The sequence below is a fragment of the Scatophagus argus genome, chromosome 18 (genome assembly GCF_020382885.2).
Source record: "Scatophagus argus isolate fScaArg1 chromosome 18, fScaArg1.pri, whole genome shotgun sequence".
NCBI lineage: Eukaryota > Metazoa > Chordata > Actinopteri > Scatophagidae > Scatophagus > Scatophagus argus.
The window spans coordinates 6,945,530-6,962,002 of NC_058510.1; the positions used below are offsets into that span (position 1 = coordinate 6,945,530).

The 16,473-nt window shown below is 41.2% G+C and overlaps 4 protein-coding genes across 6 annotated transcripts in view; all 4 read left to right on the forward strand.

Annotated features, from left to right (window-relative positions):
• Nucleotides 1-3,840, forward strand: part of map3k22 (mitogen-activated protein kinase kinase kinase 22) — a 36,195-nt gene extending 32,355 nt beyond the window's left edge. The window contains exons 17-18 of the mRNA XM_046371639.1: nucleotides 741-918; nucleotides 1,643-3,840. Of these exons, the coding sequence (XP_046227595.1) occupies nucleotides 741-918; nucleotides 1,643-1,871 (407 nt within the window). The 3' untranslated portion in view covers nucleotides 1,872-3,840. The remainder of the gene's footprint in view (nucleotides 1-740; nucleotides 919-1,642) is intronic.
• A 453-nt stretch (nucleotides 3,841-4,293) lies between these two features.
• On the forward strand, nucleotides 4,294-9,482 carry cry-dash (cryptochrome DASH). The gene is made up of 14 exons (XM_046371643.1): nucleotides 4,294-4,571; nucleotides 5,148-5,320; nucleotides 5,734-5,827; nucleotides 5,928-6,058; nucleotides 6,182-6,330; nucleotides 6,770-6,858; nucleotides 6,945-7,018; nucleotides 7,121-7,210; nucleotides 7,478-7,557; nucleotides 7,648-7,707; nucleotides 7,835-7,992; nucleotides 8,196-8,315; nucleotides 8,449-8,625; nucleotides 8,922-9,482. Exons 1-14 carry the CDS (start codon nucleotides 4,509-4,511, stop codon nucleotides 9,027-9,029), a joined length of 1,566 nt encoding a protein of 521 aa, XP_046227599.1. The 5' UTR covers nucleotides 4,294-4,508; the 3' UTR covers nucleotides 9,030-9,482.
• Nucleotides 9,483-9,797: 315 nt separating this feature from the next.
• Nucleotides 9,798-14,292, forward strand: myd88 (MYD88 innate immune signal transduction adaptor). The gene is made up of 5 exons (XM_046371644.1): nucleotides 9,798-10,241; nucleotides 10,611-10,742; nucleotides 11,702-11,879; nucleotides 13,340-13,431; nucleotides 13,519-14,292. Exons 1-5 carry the CDS (start codon nucleotides 9,932-9,934, stop codon nucleotides 13,671-13,673), a joined length of 867 nt encoding a protein of 288 aa, XP_046227600.1. The 5' UTR covers nucleotides 9,798-9,931; the 3' UTR covers nucleotides 13,674-14,292.
• Nucleotides 14,293-14,488: 196 nt separating this feature from the next.
• Nucleotides 14,489-16,473, forward strand: part of oxsr1b (oxidative stress responsive kinase 1b) — a 36,039-nt gene continuing 34,054 nt past the window's right edge. The window contains exons 1-2 of one of the 3 annotated variants that reach the window (XM_046371642.1): nucleotides 14,489-14,592; nucleotides 15,273-15,397. In XM_046371642.1, coding sequence (XP_046227598.1) covers nucleotides 15,328-15,397 — 70 coding nt within the window. In that variant the 5' untranslated portion in view covers nucleotides 14,489-14,592; nucleotides 15,273-15,327. The other 2 variants (XM_046371640.1, XM_046371641.1) reach the window with 2 other exon arrangements.

Below are 16,473 nucleotides of genomic sequence, written 5' to 3' on the forward strand. Positions count from 1 at the left end.
TGGGATTTTCCACTTAAAAATGCTTTTTAGTGTGTAATATACGGTGTGTGCTCATCCTACCACACAACAGCTCTTCTGTATGCAGTAAAAAGAGCTGTCAGCCCATGTGGTTTTTGGAGAGAACTTGGCATCACAGCTGTGACATTAGTCTATAAAGTTTCTGGGAATGTAACGTTCAGAGGAGCCAAATATTTGGAGATAATTTATTGGAGAGTCTCACAACAAAAGTGTGGGCAGTGGAAACAGACTGAAGAAGTGAGACGTTGAGAGTAAAGCTCACAGTCTCTCGGTCTGTCCTTGTGCAAGCCCTCCATCCTCCAGTGGGTGAGTGGCCAGTGGCATACATTAGTCACTGATCAAACACGTGGAGCTCCTGAAGGAAACAGAATAGACACAGCCTCAAGTCGGAAAATTACTAAAGGACGAGGTAATGGTTGTTGGGTTGCGATCCACGTGGAGCAAACAGTTGATTCAATATTTGATTTTCTGATTTGTCTAATGTGGGACAAGTGAAAACACAAGTTTTTCTAGGGATGAATCAGTGTGCTATTTATAAAGATTGCTAAAAGGTACAGTTTGACATTTTAGAAATATGTCTGCAAAGCTCTTTGTGACCACCCCGTAACAGCTGACTCTGTTAACTGGACCTACATACTGTCAAAGCATCCCTGTGAGGATATTGACAACCCGCTGGGGGACTCTTGAATAACTCTGAGCTCATTTTGTTTTCGTTCCACCAGGTGCTAACATCCTGAGAGACTCATCGGGGAACGTGAAGCTGGGAGACTTTGGAGCCAGCAAACGTATCCAGACCATCTGCATGTCTGGTACAGGAATCAAGTCTGTCACTGGCACCCCCTACTGGATGAGTCCGGAAGTCATCAATGGGGAGGGCTATGGCCGCAAAGCTGATGTATGGTAAGAATAAGATCAGATGGAACTGTAATGAGGCCCAAAGGGGATTTTAGACTGTTGCAGCACAAGGCACAAAAATACACTGTCGCAGTAAAACCAATAATGTTACCTCAGTGAAACGCTGCAGAAGAAATACATTGTTGAAGCAGTTGTGTTGGTGGTATGTACTGTGTGTCCAAAAATTCAGGAGACACATTTAACACTCAGCAGTCGAAATGTATTTATTCATTAGACTCTTGTCTAATGTGTGTTTTTGTGTGTGTGTGTGTGGGTGGGGACGCTCTTTTATTAGATTCAATTCAGTTTCAGGATTTATTTTCACCTAAGACACGGGAGAATTGTCGGAACCCACAAAAGCGCATTTAATCCTTCAGCTCATCTGAAAACTGAAAAATACCCAAATTACTTTCATGCTCAAGTGCTTTGGCATAATCCTGCAACAAACAGGGCTTTAAATGTAAGTTTATAATGGCAAATTCTGTGAGATTGGTCTGTGTCAAAGAACATGAAAAAGTTCAGAATAGTAGAAGCAGTAGTAGTAAGTTGAGTAATCTCAACTTAAGGTTTCAACCAGTGTTTAACCTGTGGGACGCTAACACTTAGTAAAACTGTAATGAACTGCTGATGCTGTGAAAGGTTACATAAATATAAACCTGGCATATGTGTACATTGATAGATTAAACTTTTGTCTGACTTTTGTCAACTCTGCTGGATTGTTTGTCCGCAGGAGTGTTGCCTGCACTGTTGTGGAAATGTTAACCCAGAAACCTCCGTGGGCTGAGTATGAGGCCATGGCAGCCATTTTTAAAATTGCCACTCAGCCTACGAAGCCCATGCTCCCCGAGGGCGTGTCCGACGCATGCAGGGACTTCCTGCGGCAGGTGTTTGTGGAGGAGAAGTGGCGGCCCACTGCAGACGTTCTGCTCAGCCACCCGTTCGTCCAGGGCAGCTTCTGAGGTGCGTGGATCTCCTCCCCTCCCCTGCCTGCGAGGCCTTCACGGCCCCGACGCCTCCTCTCCTCTCCGGCCCGCCCCGTCCCCTGGACTCCCACCATCCTACTGTTACCAGGACCCAGGGCTCAGTATCACTCCAGCTTCCTGCCCTGCTATCTTTCACCAGTGTCTGCCTGGTCAGGACCACCACATCTCTCGCCAACTAGCTCAACCTGGATTTTTCACAGAGAGGCCAGGTTGATTGCATCAGACCTCCAGAGTACTCCGAGGCACAGAAGTGTCATTCCCCCAGGAGGGGAGCAATGAGACAGCACTTTGCAGCCTCACAAGCTACAGACTGCTGTCCTCTAACAAGAGCAGGAAGTGGCCCAAGTTAGAGAGCAGGGATGTCTCAAGCCTTTCTGGGTCTTTGTACTCACTTACTGCTGCAGAACAGTGTCTAGGTTTGGACGTCATCATGACTGACCGCTGACATTGATCACATGTGACAGTACTCTAAGTTACTCATCAGCTTAAGTTAGCTGTGAGGGAAATTAAGATGGTAAAATATTTTTATATGACAGACAATAACGCATACAGAGTCATCTTAGCAAATGAGTTTTCTACTGTCAGCTAAAAAACGTTTAAATGTATTTTTGTCAACGCCTTACAATCAGAATTTGTAAGCAAGAATGTCTTTTTTTTAAAGCATCTTAGAGGGTTGCACTACCCTACTTTCATAGCACTCACAAGCCCATTTAGAAGGATTGTCAACATTGCACTTTTGATATCATGCATTGAAATATTTCCAACATGCAAGATAATCAACTGAGGAGATATTTTTTCTATGTGAAGCCTTTTTTATATACAATTTCATATTGAGAATTGTGTGGATTGTTCCAGATGAAAAGAAAAAAAAATACAAACTTTTACATTAGTGTGCAATGACTTTTAAGCAATACCAACACCTCTGTTGGCGTCTGTGACATCCATTCCAGCTTCCCATGCAGTGAGCCTTGGGTCCACAGGAAGAAAAAAAAAAACAAAGTGGCCAAAGAAAAGTTTCAGTGAAAGAAACTTTCGACGATGTTAGACTAAAGTTAATGTGCAGTATTAGTCATGTTGGATTGTTTTGTCACCTCAGAGCCCTGTAGCCTTTCCTATGTTATGGCAGCTTTGTGCACAGTAAACTGCACAGACCAAATCAGATGCATTGACGTCACATCGTGTTAGTATGAAAAACATGAATTGAATGAATTAGACTGAAGCAAGAGTCTCATTTATGGTTTTGTTCTATGAATCTTGTCACCCCATGCCTTTGCATTGCTTCCCACACTTTATGAATGGATGACTTAGTGACCACTTGGCAGCACACCTCACTCTGTGTAACGTCATGTGACATGTCGCCAAAAAAGGGGTCCAGTTGGGACGACGGAGCTGAACGCTGTATTCTTTAAAGTAATGAGATGATACTTTAACGGAGGAGATCGACATTGGGGTGTGGTGGCTAGCTGTGATGCAGTGGCACTTAAGGAATGATCAAATCTTTTTCGACCCTTGTTAGTGCCTTATCTGGATCTTCTTGTAAACACAAATGTTCACTGCCAAAGCCGAAAGCTTCTTAATTAGGTGAGCAGCTGTTCAGTAAGAGAGCACACACAGGATTTGCTTTATTTACTTTTTAAGTTTTTTTATACTGCAAAAATATACTGTAAATATATATTGTTCTGCACTTTTTTTTTTAAGAAATTTCTTTACATTATATACAAATCTATTTGATGAAATAGCTACGGTATATAGTAGATTGTACTGTGATTTAGACAGGACTATGTATGATTGTCTCTTTGAGAGCTGTAGGCAGTATGAAAAGGCTGGGAGGCTTTCGATTGGGACATAGTTTGTTTTGTCTTAATGACAAAGCCTTGAAACATGAAATGTATCAAGTCATTGATCTTTTGTACATTTAACTTAATAAATCCAAGGTCTAAGACTATTTTGTTGTGATTTTATTGATTATGAAAAGTATTACATTTGCCCTTGTTATTTTTTTTTCCACTTCCGTTAAGATATTGGTCTTTATATTTTTGGCACTACATTATCTGATTCACAAGGCATTATACAATATTTTCTTGTTCCTTTTTTAGTTCCTTATTTGATTTTTAACAACCACAACAGTGCATAAGGAAGACAAAAAGGAGAGAAAATACCACGTGCACTTCAAAATTTACAGTTTTTAGTTTTAAATGAACCACAACAAAATATGTTGATTAATGGATTGGATTTAGGCATATACACTCACTGGCCACTTTATTAGGCACAATCTAATCCAATGCATCAGCTTTGCTATAAATTCTGGTGGTGATATTAAGAGATCATTAAGTTATATGTTATGTTATACATTCTTCTAGGCGATGTGATTGAGGTGGAACACCCAGATGAAGCGCTGTGCTGGTTAAAACACTCTACATCAGCTCTGTAGCTTGAGGCAGCTGTTGTGCTGTTGAACAACCGCTTACGAAAGCTGATGTTTTGTAACGTCGTGTCTGCGAGCGTGACGGACTCGTCGCGACGAGCAGCAGACACCGTGGACCGACAGAGCGGAGGACGCCGTTCACTGTGCGTGTTTCTGATACAAATATTGCTGCTATATTGAAAACAAGTATGTCTGCCTCCCGCACAGTCATATGTTTACTAAGAAACGACTTGCGTCTCCACGACAATGAGGTAAGAAACTATCACGAGTGAATGTATGCACGAAATTGGACCCAGTTTATCTTTGGTGCACATTAAACTAAATAGTAAGCATGTTTATTTAACGCTGTGTGCCTGATCTTCGACATTTATTACGATAATGTCATTATGAGAACATTTTGTGCGTATTATGTAGCAAGTTTTCTCCTAGCATCAAGCTAGGTCTGTTCAGCTACCAGCAACAAAGTCATTTCCGGTTTTTTCCTCCTTGGGAATAAAGGTTCTAAGAATCAAAGTTAAATTTAACCTTTGAATTCGTCACAAAACTGTTCAGATTAAGTGTAAAAATGTTATTCCTGACATACCTTTTCCTCATCTTGTAATATTATGTTTACCAATCTTTTTTATAACTTATTCGGGAGAATAAATTAATAACGTGCGACTTGTGGTTGCATTTTTCAGAATAAAAGACATGGTTTTCCAAATAAAATTTAAATATATATATGTGTGTGTGTGTGTGTGTGTTTGCTGCAATTGTAATTTGGATAATTTGATAATTTTTGTAAACAGATGATGGTATGACCTATTCTTTGTACTCTTTACATGCAGCTTTTCTACTGGGCTCAAAGAAATGCAGAGTATATTGTCCCATTATACTGCTTTGACCCCAGACATTATGTGGGAACATACAACTACAACCTACCAAAGACTGGGCCTTTCCGCCTGCGCTTCTTACTGGAGAGTATCAGTGACCTCAGAGACACATTGTTGAAGAAGGGCAGGTAACTAAACTGTTATTCGTTGACTGTTCCTTATGCTTATCACCTCAATTTACATGTCTTCTGCTGCTTTATTTACATCGCAGACTTTCTCCACAGTTCAGCTCTGTCGTTGTTTTAGCACTGAAGAGCCATACAAGGTTGAGAAGTGATCACAAAGTTTTGTATTGTGTTATTTTTGCACACACACTTGTGCAAACCTTGTCTTCAGCTCTCTAGGATTTAATGTCTACAGATGTAACAGGATCAGGACACACCTGGGGTTATAAGGGGTTATGTTGTCTTTAACGTTAGTGGTGCACACATTGTTCCCATCATTTTTTCCGGTTGGCGGGGGGGGTTACTAGCTCAGGATGCAGCTTGCCTGCCATGGTGTTAACTTTTGTGCGTGTGTTTTCTTTTTATGCGTGTGACAGCAACCTCGTAGTGAGACGGGGTAAGCCAGAGGAGGTGGTTGCCGACCTCATCAAGCACCTTGGCTCTGTCAGCGCTGTTGCTTTCCATGAAGAGGTATTTTTTAAAAAGTCTTTCTCTCACTGTAATTGTCACAACCTCGTTACATCGTCTGGTGATTTTGACATGATTTTTCCCTCATGCTATCATGTTCTAGGTTACTTCAGAAGAACTGACTGTTGAGAAACAGGTGAAGGACGTCTGTGCACAGTTGAAGGTCAAAGTTCACACATGTTGGGGGTCTACACTGTACCACAGAGATGATCTTCCATTTCACCACATGTCCAGGTGAGAGAGCATATGGCTTGACTGGGATGTTTTTACATTTTGTGTGAGATTATGTAGATTAAGTAGTATTATGTGCTTAGAATATCTCATATCATGTGTTTTTTTTTTGTTTTTCTTCCTTAGGCTGCCTGATGTGTACACTCAGTTCAGGAAGGCAGTGGAGACCCAGAGCAGTGTGAGGCCTGTGATCCCAACCCCCGAGCAGCTAAAACCTCTTCCCCAAGGGCTGGAGGAAGGATCCATTCCTACAGCAGAGGACCTGCATCAGACAGGTGAATAACCCTGGTGGTTAAATTCATACCGTATGCCTTGTGTTTTCCCTTTGTACTTTGTGTTCTGTGAATTTGCAGTAATGACAAAACTGTATCAGTATCACCAAGACAAATGCGGCTCAATTTATTTTATGTGCTTTTTAAATTGACTTTTATGCAAATATTTCTTACATGCTGTTGCCAAATAAGAAGTGAAAATTGCACATTTTATGCAGTGCTTCTGCCGAGTAAATCCGCATTGCTGCTACTTTCAGAAATCAATAGGCAAACTGCTGAGCACAGATTTCCTCATTAAGTGCCAGTGAGCACACAGGCTTGACTTCCATGTATACGATTAAGCTTTTATGATTCTGTGTGTCTTTAATGTGCACCAGGGAGTGTTTAAGACATTTGAATTCAATAATGCTGAAATTGCTTTTTTTAAATTATATTCTTGCAGAGCCTGTGACTGATCCTCGCTCAGCCTTCCCTTGCAGTGGTGGTGAAAGTCACGCTCTGGCCAGACTCAAACACTATTTCTGGGACACTGTGAGCACAACTTCCATTATACTCATACGGGGAAGTATTAACTACTGTGTGGTGTATTCATAATGAATATATTTTCTGTTTTGTAGGATGCAGTTGCAACTTACAAGGAGACTCGTAATGGCTTGATTGGTGTGAACTATTCCACTAAATTCGCACCTTGGTGAGTGATCATCTCTTTTACTGCTGAATACCCACCAGAGGTTAATGTTCCAAGTAAATAATTCCTAAAAAATCTGTCTGTAACCGCGCTGTAATTCTGTAGGTTGGCGTTGGGTTGCGTTTCGCCCAGGTATATTTATCATCAGATCAAGCAGTATGAGAGGGAGCGAACAGCCAATCAGAGTACATACTGGTGAGTCATGATTTTGAAAGGACTTAAATACCAAGCAGTACTGTGTAATCATGCCCCACTGGTATATGTACAACAGCTCACCAGGTGTTTTAGTGCTGGATCTGTAGTTGATAAAGTCAGGCTACAGTGTTTTAGAAAGTACAAATACATTCGGAGAATGATCAGTTTTTAATGGAAAAGAAATATACTCTATCGTCGAACACTGCTTAGTCACAAATGATGCAGTTTTGTTTTCACCTTCTGACGATCTTCACTGCTGTCTTTCAGGGTCATTTTTGAACTTTTGTGGAGGGATTACTTCAAGTTTGTAGGTGTCAAATATGGAAACAGACTGTTTCAGGTCAAAGGTAAAATGGGCTAAAGTTTTCAGCTGTTTTATTTCATTTTTTTTCAATACACTGTAAATGAATGTAAAGCTCACGGTGATCTCATTTTAGGACTTCAAGACAAATCTGTTCCATGGAAAAATGACATGAAGCTTTTCAATGCATGGCAGGGTTTGAACGTTTTTTTTTTTCTTCCCTTCACAAAATATCCTTCATCAAAATTCAAGTAGTGTCCCTCAGACGTGCACTGAATGCACATATATCAGTACCTGAAAATATGTACCTTTTGTAATTACAGAGGGACGAACGGGAGTGCCCTTTGTGGATGCCAACATGAGAGAGCTGGCACTGACAGGCTTCATGTCCAACAGGGGGCGGCAAAATGTTGCTAGCTTCCTCACAAAAGACCTGGGCCTGGATTGGAGGATGGGAGCTGAGTGGTTTGAATACCTTCTGGTAAGTGGTGAAGGCCAGGTTTTAAATCAGTTTGGACCTGCTGTTTTTAGGCCATAACTCATCTTCTGTTGTGCAATAGCAGAATTAAAGTTTAAAGTTTTTTTCAGTATTGCGCTCAGCATATGAGTCTTTTTCATTCTTACACATAAAAGATGACACTCACAAGCGCCTCTGCCTCATTATTGCAAAATTTTCCTCCACAGATTGATTATGATGTCTGCAGCAACTATGGCAACTGGCTATACAGTGCTGGAATAGGAAATGACCCCAGAGAGAACAGGAAGTTCAACATGATCAAGCAAGGCCTCGACTACGACAATAATGTATGTTTTGAGAAGGTGCATGATTCGCTGATTTCATTTCCTGTTGACATTTGTCTGGACCTTGCCGTTCTTTGTGGCCGACATGCTGTCTTGCTGATGATGAAAACTGAGATGATAATCTCATCTGCTTTAGGGTGACTATGTGCGCCAATGGGTTCCTGAGCTGCAGGGGATCAAGGGTGCAGATGTGCACACGCCTTGGACCCTCAGCACTGCTGCGCTGTCACATGCTCGCGTGTCCCTTGGTGAGACCTACCCCACCCCCGTCGTCATTGCGCCTGAATGGAGCAGACATGTTAACAAGAAACCGGTGGGTGTTTGAGAAAAGGGAAGTGGATGGTGTGTGTTCTGCTGCTGTAAAAGCTCTGCGCTGAAGTATAATTTTTCAGATCCTTAGATTTGATAGTGGAGTTACTTTACACTTCTGCTCCTCTACATTTATGTGAATGGGGCATCGGTATATTTACTAAAAAAGATTTGAGTACTTCCACAACTGGCGGACAATAATACTCAGTGATTCAAAAACTGAACAAGCAGTGTTGCAGAACTGTCTTCTTTTAAGTCATCACAGCAGGGCAAACGTTTGTTTTTCGGTTTTCTTTTCAGATGGGCCCGGGCCCTTCGCCGAGAGGAAAGAAAGGCCCATCTCACACTCCTAAACAACATCGGAACAGAGGCATAGATTTCTACTTTTCCAGAAGCAAAGATCTGTGATCTGCCTCAACACAGACACTGAACACGTCGGCGGATGCTCGGGGGATGGAAACTCCAGTGATGCAAACTTGGGCTGTTGCTGTAAAATCAGTGTTGCTCACATGCTGGTTTAGGGAAGCTAATTTGCAGATGAAGCACGTGATCCTACTCATTCTTGAATACTTGAATTTCACTGATCTATATGTAACTGTGCCAGCAGTTCCTTAGAAAAGTCATGCTCATATAGCACACCTCATGGACTTCTTTTTATGTTTCCTGTTACGCTCAAGCAGCAGTGAAAGCCACACTGCGGCTTTTAGCTTTGATGGAGTAGATCAGCTATGATAATCTAACTTTCCACTGATGTTTTGGGGCAGACTGTTTTTCTTAAATGTCTTTTTTGGATATACAGCTGTTAAGCTTTTTTATATTGCCTATTTGTGGCAGTTATAAAAATAAAACTGGTAAACTGAAGTGTGTTAAGTTGTTTTAAGTGACTTTGTTATGCTAAGGCAGTAAATTACAGCATTGGAATGAATCTTGATGTCTTGATTTCAACTCAAAAGAAGGTGGAACCATTGGCTTTCAGTGGACTGTAGGCAAGAAAAGAGAACAGAAACTAATTTCTGTTTTTCCGCCAACAATTTCCTACTTCAAACCACTTCGCCGAAAAGCCATAATCTAGTAGAAGTGCACTTTGGGGACCAGTGGTTTATGTAGGACCAGGTCTGTCGGACTGTCTGCGAGCCACATATCCTCCCACTGAGTGACGCAGCCCGCTGCAAACACCAACTGACATCACTTCCGTGTTGTTTCTTCATGTGAACTCTTCACTACCTGACACCAGGCCGTGTGTCGTTGTGATGTTCTTACTATTTAACTAAAGCCTGTCGTGTCCCGAAAGTCTCTGGAAACTTTCCAACATGGCCTGTTCCGATTCAGAAGTTGACTTGGGGACGATTCCTCTCATCGCGCTGAATATGAGTCTGAGGAAAAAGTTGGGACTGTATCTGAACCCCAGGAACACAGTGGCCCCGGACTGGATGGCTTTGGCGGAGGCCGTGGGCTTCACTTACCTCGAAATAAAGAACTACGAAGTGTCAAAAAGTCCCACACAGTCGGTCCTGGAGAACTGGCAGGCTCGCTCCGCAGACGCGACGGTGGGGAAGCTGCTGTCCGTCCTGACGGAGCTGGACAGGAAAGACATCGTGGAGGATCTCCGTCCTTTGATAGGTGCGATGCTTTTTGTTTTTTTAAAATGCTCATTTGAGTGGTACAAGTACATAATAGGTGCTCCATTTTTAAGCCAGTGTTCATCTTCCTGTCAGGAACTGATTAACATGGCTGAAGTTACGCAATGCAAAAAAGTATTTACAAATATGATTCTGTGTATTGTGAAATACGTGACCAAATAGAACTATTCGTGTTATATTTAATAAGATGAGAATAACATTTAAGTTCAGATAATACAAATACTTCCGCGAATTAGTTGTCAGACTGTTCAGTCCACGTTCTATGAAATCCCACCCAACTTCCTTTGTGCAGACTTGTGTGTTTTGGGGTTGTTTGCACATGTACATCGTTTTCTTTTACGTTACCAAGATGAGGATGTGTCAAAGTACAGAATGAGTCTGAAGAAGAAGGCTGAGCCCCCACTTCAGGTTGATGAGGTTGACAGCTGTTTCCCACGCACCCCAGAGAGGCTCGGCATCACCCTGGACGACGACCCTGATGGTCAGTATTTGTCTCCTCCTTATTTTTGTATTCTGTTTTTAAATGATTTATGCAAATAGATGACAGGGCCATGGGTTAAACACACACACACAGATTTAACACCTCCGACCCACTGAACACTAACTGTATATCATTAAGTGCACTGCAAAGCAAGCATTTCCTGTCTAAATAAGCTGTATGACATCCAAATATTCTACTTTTTAACTCCTTTACATTTATCTCTCAGCCGTAATTAGAAGTTACTTTTCAACATGGAACTTCACACACTAAACATAAGATCAGAATGAAAATATGACAAGTGCCCAACAGTATAATAAGTAGTAGTAGTAGTAGTAGTAGTGGTAGGGGTTATTTAGCTTTGCCTTGACCAACTATAACAGTAAAATGATGCATTATAACACTCTGCATTGGGCCATTCAGCATAATGATACTTAAACTTTTCATACTTGAGTTACATTTTCTGATAAAAGGTTAAAAAATAAGTACATTTAGATAAAGAAAGAAAGAACCTGAGTACTTGCATAGAATTGTGGTTCATTAGGTTACCAGTGATCATTAGCGTTTTCTGTTCTTGAACAGGTTTCATGCGACCAGCCGTTTCCCCTCCAAACCTAAATGACACATCTTAGTATCACTCATAGCAAAAGTATTATAAATGTCTGACTTTGTAATGCAGTTCTAATGGCCAGAGGGTTTGCTCAAATCGCACTTGGGTTAACGACATCAGAGTTATTTTCTGTGGCGAGACATTAAACGGGAAAGGTTCCATCTAATCAGGACATCTGAAGCTCTTATCACGTCTGCATGGCTGCACAGCTTCGTGGTTATCACTGTGCTCTTGTCACATTTCTGTGGAAAATATCTCATTTATGTAGAACACTTTTTTTTTTTAATCTACTGGCCTTATAAGGATAGATAAAGTTGTGGCATTGATTTTAACGTGACTGAATTGAATCCAGGTGCCCCTGAGCTGTTCGATGCCTTCATCTGCTACTGCCAGAGCGACTTCGACTTCGTCCATGAAATGATCCGGGAGCTGGAACAGACAGAGTACAAGCTTAAACTGTGTGTGTTCGACAGAGACGTCCTCCCGGGCTCCTGCGTATGGACCATCACCAGTGAACTCATCGAGAGGAGGTGGGGCATCAACACAAACTGACCATGTCCTTTTTAAAAACTGGCATGTGGGTTGTAAGGGCTGTGACGTGATTGAAATGTAAGGAACATCAGCGTATTATGGAAATTGTGGATTACGACAGGGGAGAGGGCTAATATTCCAAGAAAACAACCATTCATTTCTGACGGTGAATTGGGAGATTTACAAGAAGAACCCCACCCTGCAAATATTCACTGACATTAATTTTACAAGAAAACACTACTTTGCAATGCTGGGTCAACCTCATCACACCACAGACTCCACTGCTTGCCGTTTGTTAGAATAGAAATAGAATAGAAAGCTTTTATTGTCATTGTACAGGTACAACGAGATTTCCGCTTTCCCATAAAGTGCACACAGCAATAAAGTAAACAATAAAGTACAGAAATGTAAACAATAAAGTACAAAAGTATAAAAATAAATATGTATGGCAGTATATGTCAGTATACAACAACCTCAACATACAGCAGAGCAGCGATAGTGCAGGTGACAAGAGTTCCAGGAGTTCCTGTATTTAGCAGCATTATGGTGTAGGTGGCGTTGCCAGTAATGTGCAAAGCCTGTCAGTTCTTTTGTGCTAGACTTGTGTTGAGTCTAGTGACAGCTTTAGGAAGCTGTTATGCCTGCAGCAGATGACCTCATCATATTATACTTTGTAATCAGATGTGGCAATAAAGAAAATCGCCTTTTTTTGCGCACAATCGCCGTATTATCTGAAACATTTAGATTTTCAAGGAACATCGTCTTGAGTTGGACCTATCCGGAAGAAAACATAATGATTTGGATTTATTCTCTTTAATTTGGGATTTTAAGATGAGGGAATATATTTTTGCCTTTCCTTTAATATACCATCATAGTAGGCTATGGACAAATAAAATAGTTTATTTGAGTATAAAAACAGTTAGGTTTTCAATAATTCACATGAAGGACATCTCACAAAGCTGACCCTCTAATTAACATCCACTCCTTAAAGGCTGTACTGGAATGTACTAGATATAGACAGGGTAACATCCAGTGAACCACAAAGATAAGCTGCAAAGATGACAGTTTAAAGATTCAGCGCAAATTGTCATGACAGAAAACCTCAGGTAAAACAGAAGTTCTCTGGATAAGCCAGTTACTTGGCCTCGTGATGCAGCGCTATGGTTTGGTCCTTAAACTCCAAGTAGGTTAGTGCTTACAAACAGGGCAAAATCTATCTCTGTTAATAATTAATTAACAAAAAGAAATTAAAAGCGTAGAGGTACAAAAGATGTGAAAGTTTCAGTCATGTCAGAAAGCTAAAGTAAATAGTAACAGTTTCATTTTAAATTTCAGTATTTTAAGTCGTGCCAGACCAAGAATTTTACCGTAAGACAACCAACAAGTCCTATTTTTAAAATCCCACTGGTTTCTAACTCCCACATTGCACAACAACTATAACACGTGACCTTCTGTGCAGGTGCAAGAGGATGGTGGTAGTGATTTCTGATGAATACCTTAACAGCGATGCCTGTGACTTTCAGACCAAGTTTGCTCTCAGCCTCTCTCCCGGTGGGTTACATTTTTGTGTTGTCCTTATTTTCTGACTTTTACCGCTGCGTGTTACCTCTTACCTTTGTGATATTTTTGCTGTTTCAGGAGCTCGAAATAAACGGCTCATTCCGGTGAAGTACAAGCCAATGACAAAGCCATTCCCCAGCATCTTACGCTTCCTCACCTTATGTGACTACACTCGTCCTTGCACGCAGAGCTGGTTCTGGGGACGGCTGGCCAAAGCTCTCTCACTTCCATAATCATGGACCAGTTAATCTTGTCTAAAGGTGGCTTTTCATTCCATCAGTGAAAATGTTGAACAATGGCCAAAATTACAGATACAAGTGTGTACTATTGCTTGTTATCTTGCTCTGCTGGCCTCTGAGTACACTTGTCATTTACTGTGTGTATACAGTACATATTATAATGCTACTATTTGTGTTTCCTAAGATCACATTGTGATTTCTGAATAGTATCATCATGAAAGTCAAGCTGCACAAGGATACCAGAAATATCAGAAAGGTGTTCACTGTCCAAAGCCGTGATAACGTTATTGAAATTTCAAGAGTAACGTGAACAGATCTGTTCGTATGTGGGACAACATTTACCAGATTCTCTGTAAGTTCAGTTTCTTTTTGTGCTGGCCACTTCCTCTTATGAGTCGGCTTGTACATGAGATTGGAGATTAAGAGGAAGAGATATTGTGTGTGTTACTTCCACTTCAGATCATTCACTGCTTGACACCTGCCTTTTCCTCTCACATCTGTCATGAATTTGATTTTGTATATTTGATATAGTTTTAGAAAGAGTGAATTCATTCTACTTGAATAAATGGTCTGAATATGATTTTCACAAAATAAATACAATACCTTTTTGAAATGGCAGTTTTCTTTTATTTTCAAAGCCTGTGCACTGTCACCAAAGCAGAGTGTGTTCTGGACTCCAGCAGGTGTCTCCATTGTACAAGTCCAGCATGTTATAAAATGCACCAGAGGTGTCGCTAATTGAATGCTACTAGGAAGTATATCTCAGCACATTCTATGCTTAACGTATGAGCAACCAATCACAGAGCAGCGTGCGTGGTACTGTCCAATCAGAGGACAGGATGTTGGCGGAGCAACACGCCTGTTTTCATACGCTTGACTTGTGGGCTCTTTCCCCCTGAGTTTTTCCTTTCAGGTAGCACTTGCTAGACTGTTTAATGTCTAAGCATACCCCGTCAGTCAAATTGCCCCGGGTAGAGAAGAGCCAGGACTGAAATGTGCTAATCTGAACAAGAAATATACGATAGGATTTGTTTGCTGTTTGACAAGAACTAATGCCTGCAAGGGTTGACTCGGGCGTAAGCTCCGGTATTTCGGCCGTCCGCCATTAAAAGTGTGGCGGAAACCAAAGACTTGATTCGTTGGAGGCATGTTATATCTAATATTTAAACACGCTTTGTAGTTGACTATGTTTGCTAGTAAAATTCAGAGACACGATTATGCATGAAAGTCTAAATAGCTCGAAAATATAGCTCGTAATTTCGTGTAGCTAACGTTGTAAATAGTCGGGTTTCTGTCATTATATGCTTGGCGCAGTCTTGTTAGCTGTCAATCAGTGCTTATTTACTCACAGATACATGTCTCTACCTACTTAAAGCGGAATTCGAATTTCAGGTTACAGTGCTGCATGACATCCCACACTCAATATGTCTGCCGGGAAGGTCCACATTAGCTCAGTAGGAATGCGGTAGGCGGGGCTGCTAGGCTAGTGTCAAACTTTGGGAATGACAGGAGTGCTGCAGGATTCGCAAAGAAGGGGAAGTGTCGCCCTTGTTGGTCCTGTTTGGATTAACTTTGACTTCTTTTTACGCACAGTCTTTGGATTCACCACCCTTCTACAGACTGTAAGGCCTCAGCAGACTCCTCAGCCATGTCGGAGGACCTGAGCTCCCAACCCTGGTCCATCAACAAAGATGACTATGAGCTACACGAGGTGATTGGTATGTGATCCTTAGCTTGTTAGCTTAATTTGTGTGTTACCTGACAGTCTGTCTGTCGTTAGCTTACAAAAAGGGAGCTTATCACAGCTAACATAAAAATGGATATACTTCAAGTGTAAAGCGACCAGAAGGCATCCTCTTTCTCTCGAGCTAGTTTGAGTTTTTAACTTGGCAGTCCTAGCCGGGCGGTGTTGTGCCTTGGAGTCAATGAAGATGTTTCTAGTGAGAGCGGTCACCCCGTCCGTTGGAGCTATGCCGGAGTGGTAAACGAGCGTTATAACAATACTGTCTAGTCAGGCTCTGACTATTTGCTGGAAAAGACCCGCTTTCATTAAGCAGTCGCTTGTTCATGTGAACTACTAGCTTAATAATTCACTAAATATACGCGACATAGAGAGCGTGATATCTATAAAACTGCAAGAATATTAGCTATAGCCTCCAGTATTTAATTTGTCAGTGTTGGTATTTTAGACCCAGCGTGCAGAGTAGGTTTTAAACAGAAGGGGCAATTAACATATTCTCAAATTTATATTTTTATTTGAGGAAGTCTCTGCGTTGCTAAGGCTAAAACAAAGAGTTAGGCAACTGGCGTCTCTGTGAGTAAGACAGAAACCAGTATAGTGTGTGTGTGTGTGATGTGTTCACGCCCATTTCCAATTAAAATACACTGCATATTCACAGAACTTTTTCCTAAAACACTGCAGAGTCCAGTGAATATGCTTAATGATTCTTACCGAAGTATGGTACTGTTTTGAGCAATTTACTGCCTGAATTAATCCAGTTATGCCAGAGCTCTTCGGGAGGATTAATGATTTTATTGGACTCTTCTAACCACATACCTCAGAAAATGGGCAGAGTCATTTGATAATTCGCTAGGTAACATCATCAAAAATACTTTGTTTTAACCAGTCTGGGTTGAACCAACTCAGTTGTTGTTATGTCAGTATTAAGAAGGATTATCTTATCTTATTATTCTAGAAGTTTGTTTTTATAACACAATAACATAATAATTGTGATGAAAGGCATTTCCACCTTTCCTGCGCAGTATCAAGCCTTGCTGAGCACAGACTGGCTCA

What these genes read in the sequence shown, in the direction of transcription:
- cry-dash (XM_046371643.1), top strand. Translation starts at nt 4,509, where the DNA reads ATGTCTGCCTCCCGCACAGTCATATGTTTACTAAGAAACGACTTGCGT. An exon ending in AGAGGACCTGCATCAGACAG is followed by an intron (nt 6,331 to 6,769) that starts GTGAATAACCCT and finishes ATATTCTTGCAG; the next exon opens with AGCCTGTGACTGATCCTCGC. An exon ending in TCCACTAAATTCGCACCTTG is followed by an intron (nt 7,019 to 7,120) that starts GTGAGTGATCAT and finishes GTAATTCTGTAG; the next exon opens with GTTGGCGTTGGGTTGCGTTT.
- myd88 (XM_046371644.1), top strand. Translation starts at nt 9,932, where the DNA reads ATGGCCTGTTCCGATTCAGAAGTTGACTTGGGGACGATTCCTCTCATC. An exon ending in CCTGGACGACGACCCTGATG is followed by an intron (nt 10,743 to 11,701) that starts GTCAGTATTTGT and finishes AATTGAATCCAG; the next exon opens with GTGCCCCTGAGCTGTTCGAT. An exon ending in AGTGAACTCATCGAGAGGAG is followed by an intron (nt 11,880 to 13,339) that starts GTGGGGCATCAA and finishes CCTTCTGTGCAG; the next exon opens with GTGCAAGAGGATGGTGGTAG.